At 34.8% G+C, this 21,358-nt stretch overlaps 1 protein-coding gene across 1 annotated transcript in view; it reads left to right on the top strand.

The window, feature by feature from the left end:
• The window catches only part of LOC144980593 (adhesion G protein-coupled receptor L3-like), a 31,584-nt gene extending 12,861 nt beyond the window's left edge, over positions 1-18,723 (top strand). Inside the window, exons 3-8 of the mRNA XM_078928270.1 lie at positions 2,876-3,004; positions 7,315-7,452; positions 7,948-8,049; positions 10,607-10,698; positions 13,735-13,950; positions 14,877-18,723. Coding sequence (XP_078784396.1) covers positions 2,876-3,004; positions 7,315-7,452; positions 7,948-8,049; positions 10,607-10,698; positions 13,735-13,950; positions 14,877-16,412 — 2,213 coding nt within the window. The 3' untranslated portion in view covers positions 16,413-18,723. The remainder of the gene's footprint in view (positions 1-2,875; positions 3,005-7,314; positions 7,453-7,947; positions 8,050-10,606; positions 10,699-13,734; positions 13,951-14,876) is intronic.
• Positions 18,724-21,358: the final 2,635 nt, after the last annotated feature.

Below are 21,358 nucleotides of genomic sequence, written 5' to 3'. Positions count from 1 at the left end.
CAACTATGCGCTGCTCGGGACTCGAAACCAGGACTTTCCGATCCGAATGCGGGCGTCATACCACAAGGCCGCCTTGCTTAACAAACCAGAAATTGCATGATTATTATTATCTTTAATTGGGGGTTGGGGGGAAGGGGGGGGGGGGACCAAACAATTAAACTGCCATAAACTTCCTTTTCGTTTCCAAATGTATCCCTCAGAGAATACCGTTTTCTTGGGATTGGTCACATTTTGGAATGCCGCCATCAAACTGCTTGTCTTAATCTGTCTTTGATTGTGCGGCTATGTGGTCTAGTGGAATGACTCTCACCTTCGGATCGGAAGGTTCTGGGTTCAAGTCCTGAGCGGCGCGTATTTGAGTCCTTGGAAAAGGATCTTTACTCACATTCTTTCACCGTACTCAAGTGTAAAATGAGTACTTGATCGTTCACAGCGTTGGTCTCTGTCCGAAAATAAGAATTGTAATATCACCTAACAGGCGTCATGTTTCATTCTTCATGTTAGGTGTTGCTGTTGGCTATATTATGCCATTCGTAAAGTGCTTTGAGCACGTTTAGTGACTATTGCGCTATATAAAAGTTCAATTTTTACTTTTTTTTATTCCCTTCGTCTTATAATGTGAGAGACAGTTTAAAAACTAATCGATTTAATGTTGGTTGGGGCTAATTGAATATAAAACACAAATACCGGTTCCTATTTCATTGGAATTGTAAAACCACCCATCCAGAAGGATGGATACATACCTTGTGTAATTCATCATCTGTTGTCATAGTGGTGGTATCTTATTTTCTAGCCTAATTATAGATAGTTCGAAGATGACGTCACACTGGTCTTTGTTATTGTTTTTTGCCATCCGCGTTTATGAGTAATGCTCACTGAACTGTATTAACCCGACTATAAACGTTAATGATTACACTCAGTTTTGTGTGTTGGTCCGTTATACTTCCGGATGGCAATGTTATGAGCTTCTTAGCCAAGCGCATACTATCTATATGCTAGTCGTCAATAAAGATCATCCATCCTCGCTCTCTTACGTCCCGTTATCCTGAGAATCTGCCTATACATCCTGCTACTGAAATAGTTATGCCACCTTTATATAACCTATTCATTATTAGTAGTCCGAAGGACTGGTTACATACACACTTCCAAGGATTTAGGAACCAGGGATGATCGAAGGTAAGAGAGCTAGAGGAAGACAAAGAATGGCTTATTTAAATAACCAAAGATTGGCCAAAAGTGATTTTAAAAAGCAACACAGATTTCATGCGCACCGCAGAGCAGAGGATCGTGATTCGTGGAGACAGCTGACCGGAAACGTGCTCAAGAGTACAAGCCACGATGGATGATGATGAATCCTAAGAATCTGTCTATACATCCTTCTACTGAAATAGTTATGCCACCTTTATGTATGTAACCTATTCGTTATTAGTACTCCGAAGGACTTGTTACGTACATACACACTTCCGATGATGTAGGAACCAAAAGCGTACAGGGTTTGATGTTTTGTGTAGCCATGTCTCAGATAAACAGATGATGGACACATTTCTATATGTGACCCCTCGTCTCAAAACGGTATTATGTCGGGATGGACCAGATGCTAAAAAGTCAAATTATAGTTAAACTGGTCAAAAATATGAAACGTTGGTATTTAGCACAGTAAAATATGATATTCCTTCTCCTCTATAAAGCATTATAAACTCAACTTAAGTCTGGTATTTCTGGCTACAAATTCCATTTTCAGCACCTCAATCATCCCGACTTAATATCGTTTTGAGACGAGGGGTCACATAATATTCATTCACGTGTTGACGTATGCAATCCGGTTCCTATTTGATTGGAAGTTGGAAATAATAATAATAATGTACTTTATTCATCCAAAAGGAAATTTGTGTACAGACGTATAAAATGCCGACAGTGATACATAAATAAACATAATATACGTAAATATAATGTGGTAAAGTAAAATTTGGTAATAGGTATATATAGTGTAATAATATTGTAGGCTGTAAGAATAATTACACAGTGTAAATTAAGGGACATACAGATTATAAAAGTGTAAAGATATAAATATCTAGAAAAGGTATATTGATGTCAACATATATAAGGAAAAAAAAATATCAGTAAAAAGCTTAGAATTAGTTACAGTGTAATACTATTGTAAATTGACTGAGAAAAATTACATAGTATAAATTACATGGCACGTAATGTAGAATAAAAAGGTCAATAGAAAAGTTGTAGTAAGCGATTTTATAAATTGATGTTTTAAAAATTGTGGGTTTGGAGTAATTTTAAAGAACAAGTTTCAAAGTTAAAACAGACGTAGACCAAAATTTATAAATTATTTTCCTTATTAAAAATTCTGCAACTGTAAGGTAAAACATGGTCTCTGACAAAGACACTAGAAAAGAAACTCAGAGCATTTGAGATGTAGACCTATAGAAGAATTGCAAGGGTATCCTGGAAGGGAAAGAAAACAAATCATCAAGTACTCCAAACTTTAGGAATAACATCAACAACGATCATTTCAACTATTAGAAAGAGGATAACCCGATATTTCGGCCACATCAGAAGGCACGACTCACTACAGAAGACCGTTGCAGAGGGAAAAATAGAAGGCAAGCGTGGTCGAGGACGAAGAAGGACTAGCTGGCTTGGAAATGTTGCAGCGTGCGTAGGAAGCCCCATAAATCAATGTGCGAAACTCGCAGATGAGACAGAGAGAGAGCTGGCGAACCATGATCTCCAACGTCGTGTCCGACATGGAACATCGGTAAAAAAAAAAAAGATAAAAAGGATCGGAGGTGTCTTTCACTTTTTGTTCGTATAGACAACAATCGGTTCACCCATCCAGAGCATGTATTTTGTCTTCTTTCAGGTTCCCAAGTATTGTTTGCTTGCGTTGTGAGAGGACATCGCGGAAGTCGTATTAAGTTTTGTAAGCTCAAAGGCCGGAAGTCTGGGAGCAGATGTCATGGACGCCACTCGTCTTTTCATTTGGAACACAGTAAGCTACAATGAATGTCGGGAATTTTCGTAGTAGTGAGTGAGGAGGGAGGTCTGTTGTGATGATGGGTATGATTTTTTTTTTTTTTTAAGAAGAGAAAAACTGATTGGAAACGTAATAGTGATAGTGATGGTGGTAGTGATAGTGGGAATGGTGGTGGTGGTGGTGGTGGTAATAGTGATGATTGTGGTAGTAGTGATGATGGTAATATTATTATTGTTATTGTTATTATTATTATTATTTTATTATTATTATTATTATTTTATTATTATTATTATTATTATTATTATTATTATTATATTATTATTATTATTATTATTATTATTATTTTATTATTATTATTATTATTATTATTATTATTATTATTATTATTATTTATTATTATTATTATTATTATTATTATTATTATTATTATATATTATTATTATTTATTATTAAATGAATTAAATATTTCTTAATATATCGAATACAAAGGGTCTTGTCATGGTTGGGGTCGGACTTTAAGAATGTAATCAGCGGTGTACCCCAAGGAAGCGTATTGGGGCCACTTTTATTTCTTTTATATATAAATGATTTACCATGTGGCATAAATTCAGCCTGCAAACTGTTTGCAGACGATACAAAGATCTATAGTATAACTGAACATCATAACATTCTACAAAATGATATATTTTCACTTTTTCAAATGGTCTACAACATGGCATTTGGATTTTAATGTTTCGAAATGTAAAGTATTACATATAGGAAAAAATAATCCATGTCATAATTATTTTACCGATACTTCTATGTCAAATCTACTTTCCGTTGTGCCTTATGAAAAGGATGTGGGAGTTACATTTGATTCACTTTTGAATTTTGATTAACATATTGATAATTGTGTAAGCCGTGCAAACAGAATGATGGGAATAATATATAGAACCTTTATAAGTCTTGATAAAACCACATTTTTATATTTGTATAAATCGCTCGTTCGACCAATTCTAGAATACGGAAATTGTATCTGGAGCCCATTATATAAAAGACAATCTATTAGTATTGAAAGTGTACAGAGGAGAGCTACCAAAAAAATTTATACAATACAGTATTTATCTTATAAGTAAAGGTTAGAATTTCTTGACTTACCCAGTTTGAAATATAGAAGAATTCGTGGGGATTTAATTCAGGTTTATAGATTGGTACATGGTCTGGATAGGATAGACTTTTCTGATTTTTTTTTTCATATTCTAATATTACTTTTACTAGAGGGGACAAGTTTAAGATTTTTGTCTCTAGATGCAAAACAAACATAAGACAAAAACTGGTTCGGTATTCGTATTGTTCAGAAATGGAACAGTTTGAAATTTGAAACAAAGAATGCAAAATCTATGGATTATTTCAAGGTGTTAGTAGACAGGGAATTATATGATGGGAGATTTATATATGACGAATAATACTTGTTTGCTCTGCTGTTGACATGGCTTTCAATCTTGTATGTATATATTATGCATTATTATATTATTATGGTTATCTTCTATACGCGTGTGTATGTGTGTGTGTGTGTGTGTGGTTGTGTGTGCGCTTTGCATGTCACGGTTAAAGATATATGTTTGTACACCACATGAGTACATTTAAGTTGAAATACTATCTTTACCACGTGTATCGTTATTGTAATATTTAATCAATAGATTTATGGCATTACTAATTAATATTAAGGGCATTCAAAGGGTCTTATCCTATTTTGCCCTATACCACATGTTATGTTATGTTATGTTATGTTATGTTATGTTATGTTATGTTCTTCTTCTTCTTCTTCTTCTTCTTCTTCTTCTTCTTCTTCTTCTTCTTCTTCTTCTTCTTATTATTATTATTATTATTATTATTATTATTATTATTATTATTATTATTATTATTATTATTATTATTATTATTATTATTATTATTATATTATTATTATTATTATTATTATTATTATTATTATTATTATTATTATTATATTATTATTATTATTAATTATATTATTATATTATTATTATTATTATTATTATTATTATTATTATTATATTATTATTATTATTATTTATTATTATTATTATTATTATTATTATTATTATTATTATTATTATTATTATTATATTATTATTATTATTATTTTGAACGTATTGATGTTATTACGATTGTTGTATTTTTGTGTGGTGTATCAGTTTATTTTTTGGTTCCATTTACCTTTTTTTTTTTTTTCCACTTCATGTATGTTGGCATCAAATTGTTGATTTATTGGCGAAAGCCTAAGATTGAATAAACTTTGAAACCTAAAAAAAAAAAAAAAAATATTATTATTTTTATTGGTGATATTACGATTGTTGTATTTTTTTGTGTGGTTATTAATGGTACCAGTTTATTTTTTGGTTCCATTTACCATTTTGTGTTCCACTGTCATGTCTGTTGTCATCAAATTGTTGATTTATTGACGAAAGCCTAAGATTGACTAAACTTCGAAACTTTGTTATGAAGTCTGCATCCCCCAATAACAAAGACCTAAATGACGTCATCTTCGAACTATCTATAATAATACACACACACACACACACACACACACACACGCCACTAACAACACAACCAGACCTATCTTGCTGGGTGGGGATCCTGACCTCCCATAGTGGGCAGGGAGGTACATGCTGTGTCTTCTATCCCCCCATACCCGTTTTCCAATTGTTTCCTGTCATTGTCTTGGAATGAGATTACTTAGTTTTGTCCTGACCCTTGCCGGAGTTCCTTGGCTGGGAGGGAAACAGTCGAATGTCTAGTTATAGTTTTGGGAGATGATATTTTTTTTCTTTGTAAATCATCTCTCTGTTATGCATTGTTTTATGTTTAGTTTATTATATGATTGGTAAACATTTGAGTGTATTCCTCTTAGCTGGGACCTGTGCTTGTGTCTGGATGAGACTTTTAGGTGATCTCAAACTAAGTACTTTGACGGTGTGCTTTTGGAATCTACATCTGTTCCCTATTTCAACCAATACCCCTTTGTCTTACCTTTTCTTTTGTGCTTTAATTGTAATTCTAGAACTTTTTACTATCCCATTTTCTTCCTTTTTACTGGCGCTGATATGACCTTAATGTGTTGCAAGCGCCGTAAAACCCTTAAAAACAAAAACAAACAGACCTATCTTTCTTCTCAAATCATCTACTAAATTCGAAACATATATGGTTTAAGCGAAAGTTTTAAAATAGACAAAGATTCTTTTTCACGAATGCTCTGTGGTAAGGCGTTCCAAATAGAGGGTCCGAAATGAGAAAAGAATCTCATTCCAGCATTTTTCCATATTCGAGGGACAACTAGTTTGGTGGAATCACTGGCCGAACGTAAGGGGCGAGGGTTTTAAATATCTTTCAATTAGTTCCGAGAGGCGTGATTGTCTAGGTGTCTATATGAACTTGACTCACCAATTGGATTCAATAGTCTGATGTCACGTCGCCCAGTAACGGCGGCCATCTTGGTTCTAAACAAAGAAAATCTGTACTTTTGATTCTTCATTCTGGCTAGAACTTTTCAGATGTCTTGTGATCAGAATGTGTAAAAGTCAAATCATGATCAGATTTATATTGTTTTTTTTTTCCCCTCTGGATACGCTTTTGTGCTCGCCGGAGAAATATTTCATAAGGGCGTCCACCATTGTTCCGATAGTTTAGAGCCAGTTGCTAAGTTACCATGCGTCATTATGAAGGAAGTGACGTTACGTTTCCAGAAGTCTATAGATAGAATTACGTTGACGTCATTCAGGTCTTTGTTATTGTTTTGTTTTGTTTTTGTTTTTTTGCCATCCACGTTTATGAGTAATTCTCACTTAACTGTATTATCCAGACAATAAACTTTTAATGTTATTCATAGTTTTGTGTGTTGTTCCGTTATACTTCCGGATGGCAATGTTTTGCAGCTTTTTAACCAAGCGCATAATATCCATTAAGATCCAGACCCGTGCACTCTTTGATGTTGTCCTGCCATTGTTTTTTTTTTCTTCTGTCTTCCTCTTCTCCTCTGTTTGTCCTTCCACAGTACCCTGCATGACAGTCTTGCAAAGGTTATCATTGTGAGTTGTCGTCAGTAGAGCTCAAGGAAACAAGTGATCCCATTGGTTGAACTATTGAATGCAACTCACTATTTGTTTTCTTTTGTGACCTAAGACTTGTCTTTTGACGTCATTTTGTGGTCAGTGTCAGGCTATACACGTGGAAACAGGGCTTTAGGCGATATCCATGTCTCATTGCTCTCTGAGTGTCTCTGGTCACAGGAAAGTACTTAAAACTGTTATATTATGTTTCGATACCAGGCGGATCAACAGCCTTCAATTACACAGTCAACGTGGCCAGGTCCATGAAGAAAAAGCCTCTTGTCAAGTGTTATTTCAAACGGAAACGAGCGGCATTTGCCGTGGGATATATTTCTGTTGTTGACGATAAGGACCAAGGTTTGTATCCACCTTTTTTGTTGTTGTTGTTGTTGGGTTATTTTTATTTGGGGGAGGGGGGGGGTTGTTTGTTTTTTCTTGGGGTTTTGTTTTTGGTTGTCGTTTTTTTCTTGTCAGATGTTGATAAAAGTCTATGTTATAGTCATTTCAACGGGGGTGGGTGTCTATGAGATTTTGTGGTTGTTGTAGATAATGGTGATTATGATGATGATGTAGTTGTAATGATATTGGTGTTGCCGGTCGTGGCTCTAGTGATGGTGATGATAATAATGGTGGTTGCAATGATGGTGATGATGAAGATGATGATGATGATGATGATGATGATGATGATGATGATGATGATGATGATGATGATGATGACGATGATGACGATGATGATGATGATGATGATGATGATGAGGATAAAGATAATATACAATTATTGATACAACGTTAACTTCCGGTTTATCTCATGACTGCTTGTCATTAACGTCGCCACGATGTGATGAACGAAAGCTACCAAAACATGTCCTGGCTATATCGACGACCTGGGTAATCCATGGGCGACCACAGAACATGGTGACAAAGTCTCCCTGCCGTGTCCTAAGGGATTCTACGGTATGCTGCAAGCTTGTCCATTGTGTATTGTAGAGTATGATTATGTTATGGTGATGGTTGCTGATACGTGCTTTGAAAGTGACGCGACGACGGTACAGATTGTGGTGAGAGTCTGAATGAAAACACTGATGTAATCATGATAAAAAGTATTAATGATGATGATGATGATGATGATGATGATGATGATGATGATGATGATGATGATGATGAAAGTAATAATAATAATAATAATAATAATAATAATAATAATAATAATAATAATAATAATAATAATAATAATGATAATAATAACAATGATAAATAGTAGTAGTAGTAGTAGTAGTAGTAGTAGTAGTAGTAGTAGTAGTAGTAGTAGTAGTAGTAGTAGTAGTAGTAGTAGTAGTAATAATAATTGAGCTTTATATAGAGCAATATCCACTAAATGTGCTCAAAGTGCTTTACAAGGGGTCCCTGACCAACAGCAACATTTAACATATAGGGCGGGACACAAACTGTGTGTGTTCAATTTCTCAATATTTTGTGATGTACAAACGAATTCTAAATGAGAAAACTGTTGGCTGTGACGAATTTCCTGATGTTTGTAAGGAGAGGGTAAACATTACCATTATATTACCATTGCTATGACAGACATACTACAAGGTAATACAACCATTATATTTATCATTACTATAACAGACGTATTACCATATAATACAGATGTCATTATTACCATTGCTATGACATATATTTTACATCATTAAACAACACTGCCACGATTACCATTGCCATTACAAAAATTTTACCCTTACAAAAGAGCTACAACAATTACCATTTATATGGCAGACGTTTCACAACTTGATTCAAATGTTACAATAACAGTTCAAATGACAATGTCACAATTATCAATGTTATGTCAGATAGTTGCCAAAACCATAGCTAGCATTTCTACGTCGCATATTGGGCAGATGAAATGTCACTGTTTTAATTACCATTCTCAAGTCAGACATTCGACCGCTCCGTTGAAATTGCCATAACTAGCATTTGTACGTCACATATTGGGAAAGTGAAATGCATTTGTTACTATTACCATTGCCATGTCATAGAGTTGAACAAAGCACATGATACTTTTACAATTACCACAGCTATGTCAGTGAGTTGAACAAAGCACATGATACTTTTACAATTCATCCCTGCTCTGTCAGTGAGTTGAACAAAGCACATGATACTTTTACAATTATCCCTGCTCTGTCAGTGAGTTGAACAAAGCACATGATACTTTTACAATTATCCCTGCTCTGTCAGTGAGTTGAACAAAGCACATGATACTTTTGCAATTACCACAGCTATGTCAGTGAGTTGAACAAAGCACATAATACTTTTACAATTATCCCTGCTATGTAAGTGAGTTGAACAAAGCACATGATACTTTTACAATTACCACAGCTATGTAAGTGAGTTGAACAAAGCACATGATACTTTTACAATTACCACTGCTATGTAAGTGAGTTGAACAAAGCACATGATACTTTTACAATTACCACAGCTATGTCAGTGCGTTGAACAAAGCACATGATACTTTTACAATTACCACAGCTATGTCAGTGCGTTGAACAAAGAACATGATACTTTTACAATTACCACTGCTATGTAAGTGAGTTGAACAAAGCACATGATAATTTTACAATTACCACTGCTATGTCAGTGTGAGTTGAACAAAGCACATGATACTTTTACAATTACCACTGCTATGTAAGTGAGTTGAACAAAGCACATGATAATTTTACAATTACCACTGCTATGTCAGTGTGAGTTGAACAAAGCACATGATACTTTTACAATTACCACTGCTATGTAAGTGAGTTGAACAAAGCACATGATACTTTTACAATTATCACTGCTCTGTCAGTGAGTTGAACAAAGCACAAGATACTTTTACAATTATCACTGCTCTGTCAGTGAGTTGAACAAAGCACATGATACTTTGACAATTATAAGTGCTCTGTCAGTGAGGTGAACAAAGCACATGATACTTTTACAATTATCACTGCTCTGTCAGTGAGTTGAACAAAGCACATGATACTTTTACAATTGTCCCTGCTCTGTCAGTGAGTTGAACAAAGCACATGATACTTTTACAATTACCATTGCTATGTAAGTGAGTTGAACAAAGCACATGATACTTTTAGAATTACCATTGCTATGTAAGTGAGTTGAACAAAGCACATGATACTTTTAGAATTACCACTGCTATGTCAGTGAGTTGAACAAAGCACATGATACTTTTACAATTACCACTACTATGTCAGTGAGTTGAACAAAGCACATGATACTTTTACAATTACCACTGCTATGTCAGTGAGATGAACAAAGCACATGATACTTTTACAATTACCACTGCTATGTCTTTGAGTTGAACAAAGCACATGCTACTTTTGGAATTACCACTTCTATGTCAGTGAGTTGAACAAAGCACATGATGCTTTTACAATCACAACTTCAAAACAGTACACAAATCTCACAACAGTGCCGCAACTTTTCTTCTACTACTACTAGCCAACTGGCATTAATATTAATACAGGGTTAATGAGAAAGCGGTGTACGAAGAAAGGAGTTTGGCATAAATCAACACAACTTGGATGTTGGAAATCTTTGGATGACATCACTAATGAGGTATTGTTGCAATATTATATTTATTATAAATCTAGCATCCTATATTCATTTTTTAAAAATATTTCTATTTGTTCTGGTTGTGCTGTTGGTGGTGTGATGGTGGTGACTGTGGTGGTTATAGTAGTAGAGGTAGTAGTAGTAGTAGTAGTAGTAGTAGTAGTAGTAGTAGTAGTAGTAGTAGTAGTAGTAGTAGTAGCAGTAGTAGTAGTAGTAGTAGTAGCAGTAGTAGTAGTAGTAGTAGTAGTAGTAGTAGTAGTAGTAGTAGTTAGTAGTAGTAGTAGTAGTAGTAGTAGTAGTAGTAGTAGTAGTAGTAGTAGTAGTAGTAGTAGTAGTAGTAGTAGTAGTAGTAGTAGTAGTAGTAGTAGTAGTAGTAGTAGTAGTAGTAGTAGTAGTAGTAGTCGTTGCAGTAATATTGGTAGTGGTAGTAGTAGTGGTAGTAGTAATGGTAGTGGTAGTAGTAGTGGTAGTAGTAATAGTAGTAGTAGTAGTAGTAGTAGTAGTAGTAGTAGTAGTAGTAGTAGTAGTAGTAGTGTAGTAGTAGTAGTAGTAGTAGTAGTAGTAGTAGTAGTAGTAGTAGTAGTAGTAGTAGTAGTAGTATAGTAGTAGTAGTAGTAGTAAGTTAGTAGTAGTAGTAGTAGTAGTAGTAGTAGTAGTAGTATGTAGTAGTAGTAGTAGTAGTATAGTAGTAGTAGTAGTAGTAGTAGTAGTAGTAGTAGTAGTAGTAGTAGTAGTAGTAGTAGTAGTAGTAGTAGTAGTAGTAATAATAGTAATATAATAATAATACTTTATTGCATCCCAAAAAGGAATTTTTTTGTACAAAACGTGTTATAATTTACACAATAAGATAAAAATACAATGGAAATAAGTTGTATATATAAACAAAAGGGAGCAGCTCTATAACCAGAGCTGCGCTTTATAATATGAATAATTTCAACAATGTAAAATAGTTAAAACTGTCACTATAAATTGAAAGTTGAAAAGATTGCAAAACAAATAAATTAATAAATTAATATTTATATTTTTAAAAAGTAAAAATGAGAAATAATTATATAAAATGATTATCGCTTGTTGTTATAAAGCCTAATACTGGACGGCAGAAAAGATTTTCGGTGTCTCTCTGTTTTCGTTGAAATAGAGAAAGGGCGACCACTTCTTTCTGACATAATAATTGATGGTCTTAGTGGATGATACTGGTCATTTAATATTTTAGTTATTTTATTTATACAAAATTTCTCGTATAAAAGATCTACATCGTCAACATCATTTATATAGCGTTTAATGGATTTTTTAATATTTGAATTTATTTTGTTCCTTTCCACTGCTAAGCAATTGCCTCCCCAAGCTGTTATACAAAATGACAAAACACTTTTGATTACTGCTCTATAGAATAATGTGCAGAGGGTTTTATCTATTCTAAACTGAGAGAGTTTTGATAAAAAATATGTACGTCTGCACATCTTATGCCTAATTATTTTCAAATGTTCATCCCCTTGAGCCTGTCATCAATCGTTACACCAAGGTATTTGTAGTGAGGAACTCGCTGGACTAATTGGTCCTTTAATTTTAACGGTTCTATCGGTTCCTTCACTCTCCTAAAGTCAATCACTAGCTCCTTTGTCTTGCTTATGTTAAGCTCTAGGTGGTGGGCATCACACTAAGACACAAATCTATCAATTTCTTGCCTATAAGCCACTTCGTTGCCATTTGTTATGAAGCCTTGAAGAGCGGTGTCATCTGCAAATTTTATTAAAGGTACACTCAGGTTTTGACTTCTACAGTCATTCGTGTATATTGTGAATAATACAGGGGACAATACACAACCTTGAGGAGCACCATATTTGTAGTTATACAGGAAGATTTGTTTTGTCCTAATTGAACATATTGTGCTCTCTCCGTAAGAAATTCGAGCACCCAAGCAATTCTATACTTGTTTAAATTCAGACTAGTCAATTTTTGAACAACCAACTGAGGTTGCATTGTATTGAACGCTGAAGAAAAATCTGCAAAAAGCAATCTGCAATAGCTCCTAGCGTGATCTAGATGCCTGTAGATGTTGTTTGTAAACAGCAAAATGGCATCCTCTACGCCACGTCCTGGTTTGTAAGCAAATTGATGACTATCACTCAATGGCATAAACTGATTCCTAATTTTAACAAGAACAAGTTTTTCTAAAGATTTCATGACTATTGAAGTCAGTGGAACAGGTCTGAGATCGTTCATAGTTTCAAGTTTTTCTTTTTTTGGAACAGGAATAATTTTTGAAGTTTTCCAAATTTCAGGGATCGAAACGCATTGGAGGGACCAGTTAAAAATATGTGTATAAATGGGAGAAAGCTGATGGGCACATTCTTTTAATAATTTTCCTTTCAATCCATCCGGCCCAGCAGCCTTCCTCTCGTTTAGTTTCGAAAATACGAATCTCGTTTACTCCTCATTGACCTCAATAGTTATTTCATCTTCCAAAGCCCTGTCTAATTTATGTTTTTCATTTTCAATATCAAATTTGTTTGCTGTGTCGAAACGTGAATAAAATTTATTTAAAGTTTCAATTTCGATATCTTCCGATATAATCGTGGGCTTTGGATTATAGTTAACAGCAGTTTTAAGCCCCTGCCACGTGTCCCGTATATCCCCAGAAGAAAAGCATTAGTAGTAGTAATAGTAGTAGTAGTAGTAGTAGTAGTAGTAGTAGTAGTAGTAGTAGTAGTAGTTGTTGTTGTTGTTGTTGTTGTTGTGGTAGTAGTAGTAGTAGTAGTAGTAGTAGTAGTAGTAGTAGTAGTAGTAGTAGTAGTAGTAGTAGTAGTAGTAGTAGTAGTAGTAGTAGTAGTAGTAGTAGTTATATATATGTGTAAGTTAGTAGGTGTCTAAATGTAGATGTTGAATTATAAATGCCATTGGAAATCTTAGACTGGCGTCTCAAATGGATTTATTTTGACAATACGCCTCTATTAGTGCGTGTGAAAGATTTTTAATGTTTATTGGCGGAGTCGATTCTATTTAACTTTCATGAATGCATTTGATTGTTTCCATCTCCAGCTAGAAATATACAGAACCGGAACCAAGTCGCTGCAGAGGGAAATGGTGGACTCATTCGTGGGGAACCTGTCCAAAAATTTGAATTCTACTCTGCCAAGAAAGGCCAAACACCTATTATGCTTGATAGACACAATAACGAAACTCTCACACGCTGTTGCCAAAAATGACGGGATGGACAGCAACGCTCCTGGTCTGATCAGCTGCAAGAGTATTGAGGTATCGACTTGGATAGAATCAACGTTTGGTTGACGCGAACACGGGGATGTGCGTATGTGTCCGGAAGTGTGTGTTTTTTTTAATTGTTGGGATTTTAGTGCACACAACAACGCACATTATAATCTGGGCACCTATGCTGGGCTGGGAGGGTAAATCAAATTATGTGACCCACTGCCTCAAAACGGAAACATCTCTGGTTGAGCCATGCACATGACATTGAGCCTGTAGCCACACATTTTAAATTTTAGGTTAATTTCAATTCGAAAGGATGTATAAAATGTTTGATTCCCTTCATTGCATATCACATGACTCTAAAACGTGTTTTTGTTTTGTTTTGTTTTGTTTTGTGTTTGTTTGTTTTTTAATACTGTAACTTTTGAACCAATTGCAGAACCCTAACAAAATATGTACCAATTAACACGTTACAGATGTCATGGTCAAATTCAAATCAAATGGTCAAAAGAGCAAAATTCGAATTGGCTTCTCTTTTTTTCTTCTTCTACAATCACAATCACTTTTTTGGGTACATATGAATTACAAAACACTCTGTACACATTTTGTTAAATATTGTATTGGGGTTTGTCTTTATTGAGTAAATGATGAATTAATTTTATTCTTAATATTTAGTTATTTCGTGTTACTTGTTATTTACAATTCTTTAACTATCAGCCTCTTGATTTGTCATGTTTACTCATTTTATATAGCAGAATTAATGTCAAAAAATCGTATACGTTATTTTCAGTTAGACTATTTTACCATTGCGCCAAATAGCTTTAGAAAATAGGTTCTCATTAGAGATGTATTTGTGGATCTTTGAAATATTTCAAGTTACTAAAAAACTACCTTATATTATTGATTTTTTTTTTTAAAATGAAAACACAAATAAACATATTTTTCCATAAAAATTCTTATTTTTCTTTTGACAGGATCTTGCCAGCCTAGCAAATAGTATATTGTCTGCAGACATTCACGTCTGGAATGAGTCAAGGGAAGACACAGACTTGCTGAATAGGAATTTGAATAATAAAGGACAAAACGAAACAGATTTGCAAAACAAGCAATGGGAATATTACGCATATAATTTGGTTTTAGCATTGGATACTCTTACCAAAGCGTCGCTGAGAGACTCCTCCAATTTCACACAAAAAACGATCATGAAAGAGAATATCGGTATAATAATCAGAGAAAGGAAGCAAATACGGGATATTTACTTCCCAGATGAAGACGTTTCCAATAACCAGAATGATAGCTGGGTTTTGGACACGATGTCTGAGGCATTTCTCTCTTCCAAGGCTTTACCGGATCAAGCTGCGAATGTTCGTTATGCTGTTATCATCTACAAGAATTGGCAGAAATTCTATCTAGCACTTGGTCCAGAAAAGAAAAACTTGCAAGATGTAGAATTTGCTTCTACAATTTTGTGTTTCTCAATCAATCTGGATGCTGAAGACCTTTTGTCGGATCTAAAATTGCAGTTTTTACCAACCGTACGCGACAAGTTTGAACTTCGCTGTGCCTATTTGAACACGAAGCCTATTTCTGGCATGGTTTGGTCAAGAAGACACTGCCGAACAAAGGTGGATACACGTGGAATTGTTACATGTTACTGTCGGCATTTCAGTATTTTTGTAGTGCTTTTGAGACCAAGGCTTGAACACGAAAATTTTATGATTATTACAATAATCAGCACCATCGGATGTGTTTTGTCAATCGTATGCCTGGTCATTACACTCATCACCTACGCAATATTTTGGCCACACGTCCGCGGAGTAAGATCGTCACTGCACGTGTGTCTTTCCACATCCCTCCTTCTGGTATATCTTCTCTTTTTGTTTGGTATCGAATGGAAAGGCAACAAAGCAGCTTGCTACACGATAGCTTTTTTGCTGCACTACTCTCTGCTTGTGTGTTTTTCAATTATGTTTACAGAGGGAGTCGAGTTATACATGAATGTCATACGTGGTCTGAGTTGGGATCCATCCCCCTTGAAAATATTTGCCCCTGTCTTTTTAATTCCTTTTGTAATCGTTTGTATCACTGTCGTAACTACCTGGAACAGAGGCTACACGGGCCCAGACTTTTGCTGGTTGAATGAGACAAGCGGTGCCTTATGGTCCCTTATTGTGCCAATTGTTTTTGTAATAGTAGCAAATTTTGTCATTGCTGTACTGGTGTGCAGGATAATGCTGTCGACTAAGCACATGATGAATAAAGAAAATAAAAAAAAGTTTACAGTGATCCTGAAAGCCATTTGTATCCTTACCCCTTTATTAGGCTTTACTTGGATTCTCGGACTGGCGTCTATTCAGTGGAATTCTCATGTGCTTCATTACATTTTTTCGGTTTGTAATAGCCTTCAGGGATTCTTCATCTTCATATTCCACTGCGTCATGAATAAGAAGATTCAGAAGAGGATATTGATTAAACTTCAGATTTACAAGGATTGGGTATCAGGGAAATAAACTGCTGCAATGTTAAACAGGAGAAAAGTTTGAGTAATCTAAAAATAAAAGGCTTTTATTGTCTGCATGGTTTCCATTGTTCACCAAGATAGAGATTCCTGTACAATATTGAATGTCAGAATTGTCAGCGATGCAGATAAAATGTCGACTGTATAACTTGCTAGCGGTACTTGAAAGATATCACTCGTATACTACTTACTACACATACTTGTTGAAGACCGATTATCAAGCTTGTAACCAATCGTTTTAAAACAGTAGCATTGTGGTGAGAACCGGAAACATTAAGTTGAATTAACAGCTAATTTTATTGACATGCAAGTTAACTCTCTCCTTACCGATCCTTTTCAGTATTTTCACAAAATGCCAAACTTACCCAGCAGAAAAATATATTTTTAAAAATCAAACAAGCTCTATACAAAACCATTTTATGTACTTATTAATTAAACAAATATCATTATTCAAAGTTTGTGATGTACAAAATAAATCTGAATAAGAAAAAATGTATATTGTGTCGTAACTTATGTGAGGATTTTGCTGTAGGATAGGGTTAAAGTAAGTGAGTTTTGTTATATCAATTAAATTCAGAAATTTTAAATTTCTATAAGTCTTGTCATTTTGACTTTAATTTTTATTTCCCTTCACTTCTTTTTGACGCAATAACACATTGATCCTATGCCTCAGACTGAAAGACGCATGTAAATTTTCAAATTGTATAACTTACTTGGGTGTTTGTAGAGTATCGGTTTGAATAACACAAGAAGACTTATCTAAAATATGCTCCTTATTAAGCTTAAAATTCTGGAAATCTATGCGTTTATTCTGAAAAAAAGTATAGACAATATATATTGAATTTTTAACTAAGGGAAATTTATGTTTGTATTTAAGTATTTGTATCTTTTGGCATTATTTGTCTTTGTTGATTAGGATAAAGTTAAGGATCAACTCTATCGTTCCTTTAAAGACAGAAATATCTCGAACTCCAACTCCGACGAGGAAAGGCTAACTTTACGTTTGGACAGACTAGTTGTGTCTGGCGCTTGTACATCTGCAAAAATTAAGTATTAAACAAGAAACACGACGTAATGCGCTGAAATGATGTCATAAGGTTACGGCATTAGAGACATTTTTCAAAGTCTTTCATTTGTAACACATCGTTTCAAAACGGCATTACGTCAGATAAGTTAAATTCTTAAGCACTGAATTTAGAGACAATATTCGGTTATGTTAAATTTGGAGCGGAAAGCTCAACTTAAATTCGTATTTCTTTCTGATCAGTATAATGTTCAAGCTGCTTTCCAACATTATTTACAATTCGATATGACACCGTTTCGAGGTAATCGGTCACATTATGTAAAACTGATAATATAATGTGATACACATTTTGGATATTGAAGAAGAGATATACCTATAATTGTTTTAGTATTATTTATTTCAGTTAAAGAACTAAGTCACTAAGCATGCTCCTAGAAGGGTTCGTTTTAACCCTAAGCTACTACCCAACTGAAGCAATGACTTCAACCGTTGTCACTATGATAATCTGAGTCCCTGTTTCATACAAAATTACTTTTAATTTCATTACTATTTATATCACTAATAATATCATCTTAATGTATTAGGATTAATAATTATTATTATTATCACTTGCTTGTACTTATGAGTGCGTTGTGTGCGTTTGTATCTTGGGGTCGTCGGAAATAAAAACTAGACTGGGCATGGCTACTGCAGCAATGGCAAGACTAAATACAATCTGGATAAGCAACATAAACTTCAAGACAAAGCTTAAACTATTTAGTTCTCTGGTACTGTCTATACTACTCTATGGTTGCGAGGCCTAGACCTTGAATGCTGACACAGAAAGGAGAGTTCGCGCATTCCAACTCAAAGGCTACCGAAAACTACTAAAAATATCATATTTGGAACATAGGACCAATGTAAGTGTTCTGGACGAAGTAAAAGAACTGGCAGGAAGGCAAGAACCACTACTTGCAATGGTAAAGAGAAGGACATTGTCTTGGTTTGGTCACCTCGTAAGACACGAAAGCTTATGCAAGACAATATTGCAGGGCACAGTAGCATTCTGAGAAGGCCCAAGACCGTGATGAGTGGCGTCGAATCGTGAAGGCTGCTCCCCGAGATTCCCCCCCGATGACCAATCGGTCATGGGATAGAGTGAGTGAGTGAGTCATCATTGACCAGAAGTTAGAGTGGACAAAACAGGCCACCAGTGTCATCAAAGAGCTTAAAACTTGAATGTAATTTATTTATCACTCACTCAATCCCATGACCGGATGGTCGTCGGGGGGGGGGGGGGGGGGGACTTGCGTGAAGCAGAAGTTACAGTCTTCCTCCATGCCTGACTGTTGCTAGCCCTATGTAGCAGCTCCAGAACCGACATTTCTGTCCATTCTTTTATAATTTTATTATATGTAACTTATAATAAAACTTAAACGAGAGAATTTCGACAATAGGCTGCTTTTCTTGTAAAGCGCTTTGAGCACATTTAGTGGATATTGCGCTATATAAAGCTCAATATTTTTTTTCTGTTTTATGACACATGCATCATCAGTGTACTACGCTACTGTATGCCTGCCTGGGGTGGGAATAACAAAAGATCTGAAAATTCGAAGATCGACAGAATTTTGAAACACTGCCAGAAAATGTTTAAATTTCCTTCAATTTTAGACTTTTATCTGAAATCATGTCATGAAAAAATCAACAAAGTCATTAGAGATGAATCCCATCCACTACACAAAGAGATTCAATTCAGCAAAAGAAGCAGTTGTCTTCTGCACTGTGTCACAAAGAAACAAAGCCATTTTAACTCTTTCCTCCTCACGCTATGAGAATATACATACAGTGACACTTACTTAGACTTAGCTATCGTCCCATCTTTTAACTCACTCAATCCTAGAGATTTATGCTACTTTTTAAAACTGGAAAAAATGTATTAAAAATGAGCACGTACATAGATAATTTTATTCAACTACCATTAACATGCAAAAACTAAAAACATTAGCTTTCATACTACGCCTATAATTTGCCTCATAAAGATATAATAAATGGGCATGGGGTAAAAGTAACCCTGGTAAACTACGGATATAGTCGGTGTTAGGGTTGATTGAGTAAAGGGAGAGTCATTGATAGTATTAACATAATCATGTAGACAGGAACTAATATGATACATTAACTTATGTGTCGTGTCTTAAATCTACAGTAAAACTTATCTTATAATTTTTAGGCCAACAAATTCATTTATTTATTTATCTATGTTTGAATTAATGATAATAATATTGTAGAGAGGTGATTCAATAATTATATTTATACAACATGTTACTGCTTAGAAATAATACATTACATAACTCCTACCCAATCTCTTATCTACAATCTTTTACTTTAGAGCAAATGATAAATATTTATATGAATAAAGTGATAACCAAAATAATATTGTGATCGCGTAAAATAATTTGTTTATTCCTCAGATGAAATATTTACACAATCACAATAATACAATTTTTATTCATTTTCCTTCTCTATTTTTACTCTTATTATAACATCATCTAACCTTGACCAATATCTTTATACTAGTTTAATTACTTATTTATATTTTTTTAAAACATTCTAATGAAAGAATTCTATTATAAGTGCATTATCGACACATAATCACCATATATTATTCGCTTGTTATTCCACTGTACTGTTTACGATTTAATATTCTTTGCCAATTTTTATTTAATTTCTCTACATTTGATATTTCTGTTATATACAGTATGGCCGAAATGAGTTGTGATACAGGATTATAATTTCCATACAAGGATAAATAAAATATGTCTTTACTTATCTTATCCTATCTTATCTTATCTTATATTTTTTTAAAATTTAATTGAGCTTTTTATAGCGCAATATCCACTAAATGTGCTCAAAGCGCTTTACAAGGGATCCCTGTTCAACAGCAACATTTAACATGTAGGACGGGACCATGCCGCCTGTCAGGCGATATTACAATTTTTCGGTTAACGGCCAGGTACTCATTTTACACCCGAGTACGGTGAGAGAATGTGAGTAAAGAGCCTTTTCCAAGAACTCAACTATGCGCCGAGCGCGAGGCTCGAACCCAGGACTTTCCGATCCGAAAGCGAGTGTCATACCACAAGACCACATAGCCGCGCTAAACCCCATAGCCGCACTGTCGGACCAACAAAAAAGAAATAAATAAAAGATTAAAAAAACCAAACTCTTGAGGTGTTTTACCTTCCAAATTTACTCTCAGTGTCATCAAAGAGCGTGTAGGTAACGATTGTTATGTTACCAAGAGCTCTCACTTCCCGCTTTTGGTGAAGTCAAGCATCTTCCGTCTTCTACTCGTATTTTCTTCATTGTATCAGTAAGCCTAGCGCGCATGATACACGCGGAGCACACCCACCTCGCTGTCTCGCCTGGCACGCGACAATAGCATTGCGGTTAAGAGAAGTGAGAGCTCTTGGTAACTCCGTTACCCTACACACTCGTTGGTGTCATCGAGTAAATTATATAGATAGAACGAAGATGACGTCACTCAGGCCTTTGTTGTTGATTTTTGCCATCCGTGTTTGTGAGTAATTCTCACTAAACTGTATTGTCCAGACTATAAACGTTAAATAAGATTACACATAGTTTTGAGTGTTGGTCCGTTATACTTCCGGATGGCAATGTTCTGAGATTCTTAGCCAAGCGCATACTATCTATAGTAATAAGTGTGCACAATGTTTGAACATTGAAAACATTAATAAATATAATAGGATTTATTTTTCAACGTTGACCGAAAAATAAACAAATTCGTAATACGTTGTACTAATCCTTTGGGGATAGGGGTGGGGGGGGGGGTTGTCACGATAGCTCAGTTTGTAGAACACTCGCTTTACACCCAAAAAGACCCGGATCGAAATCGGGTGAACGGGAACGAAGAAGAA

Source organism: Berghia stephanieae, chromosome 10 (genome assembly GCF_034508935.2).
Source record: "Berghia stephanieae isolate SIO BIC M18660-M18661 chromosome 10, UCSD_Bste_1.3, whole genome shotgun sequence".
NCBI lineage: Eukaryota > Metazoa > Mollusca > Gastropoda > Nudibranchia > Aeolidiidae > Berghia > Berghia stephanieae.
This window is presented reverse-complemented; position numbering and strand designations above follow the sequence as displayed.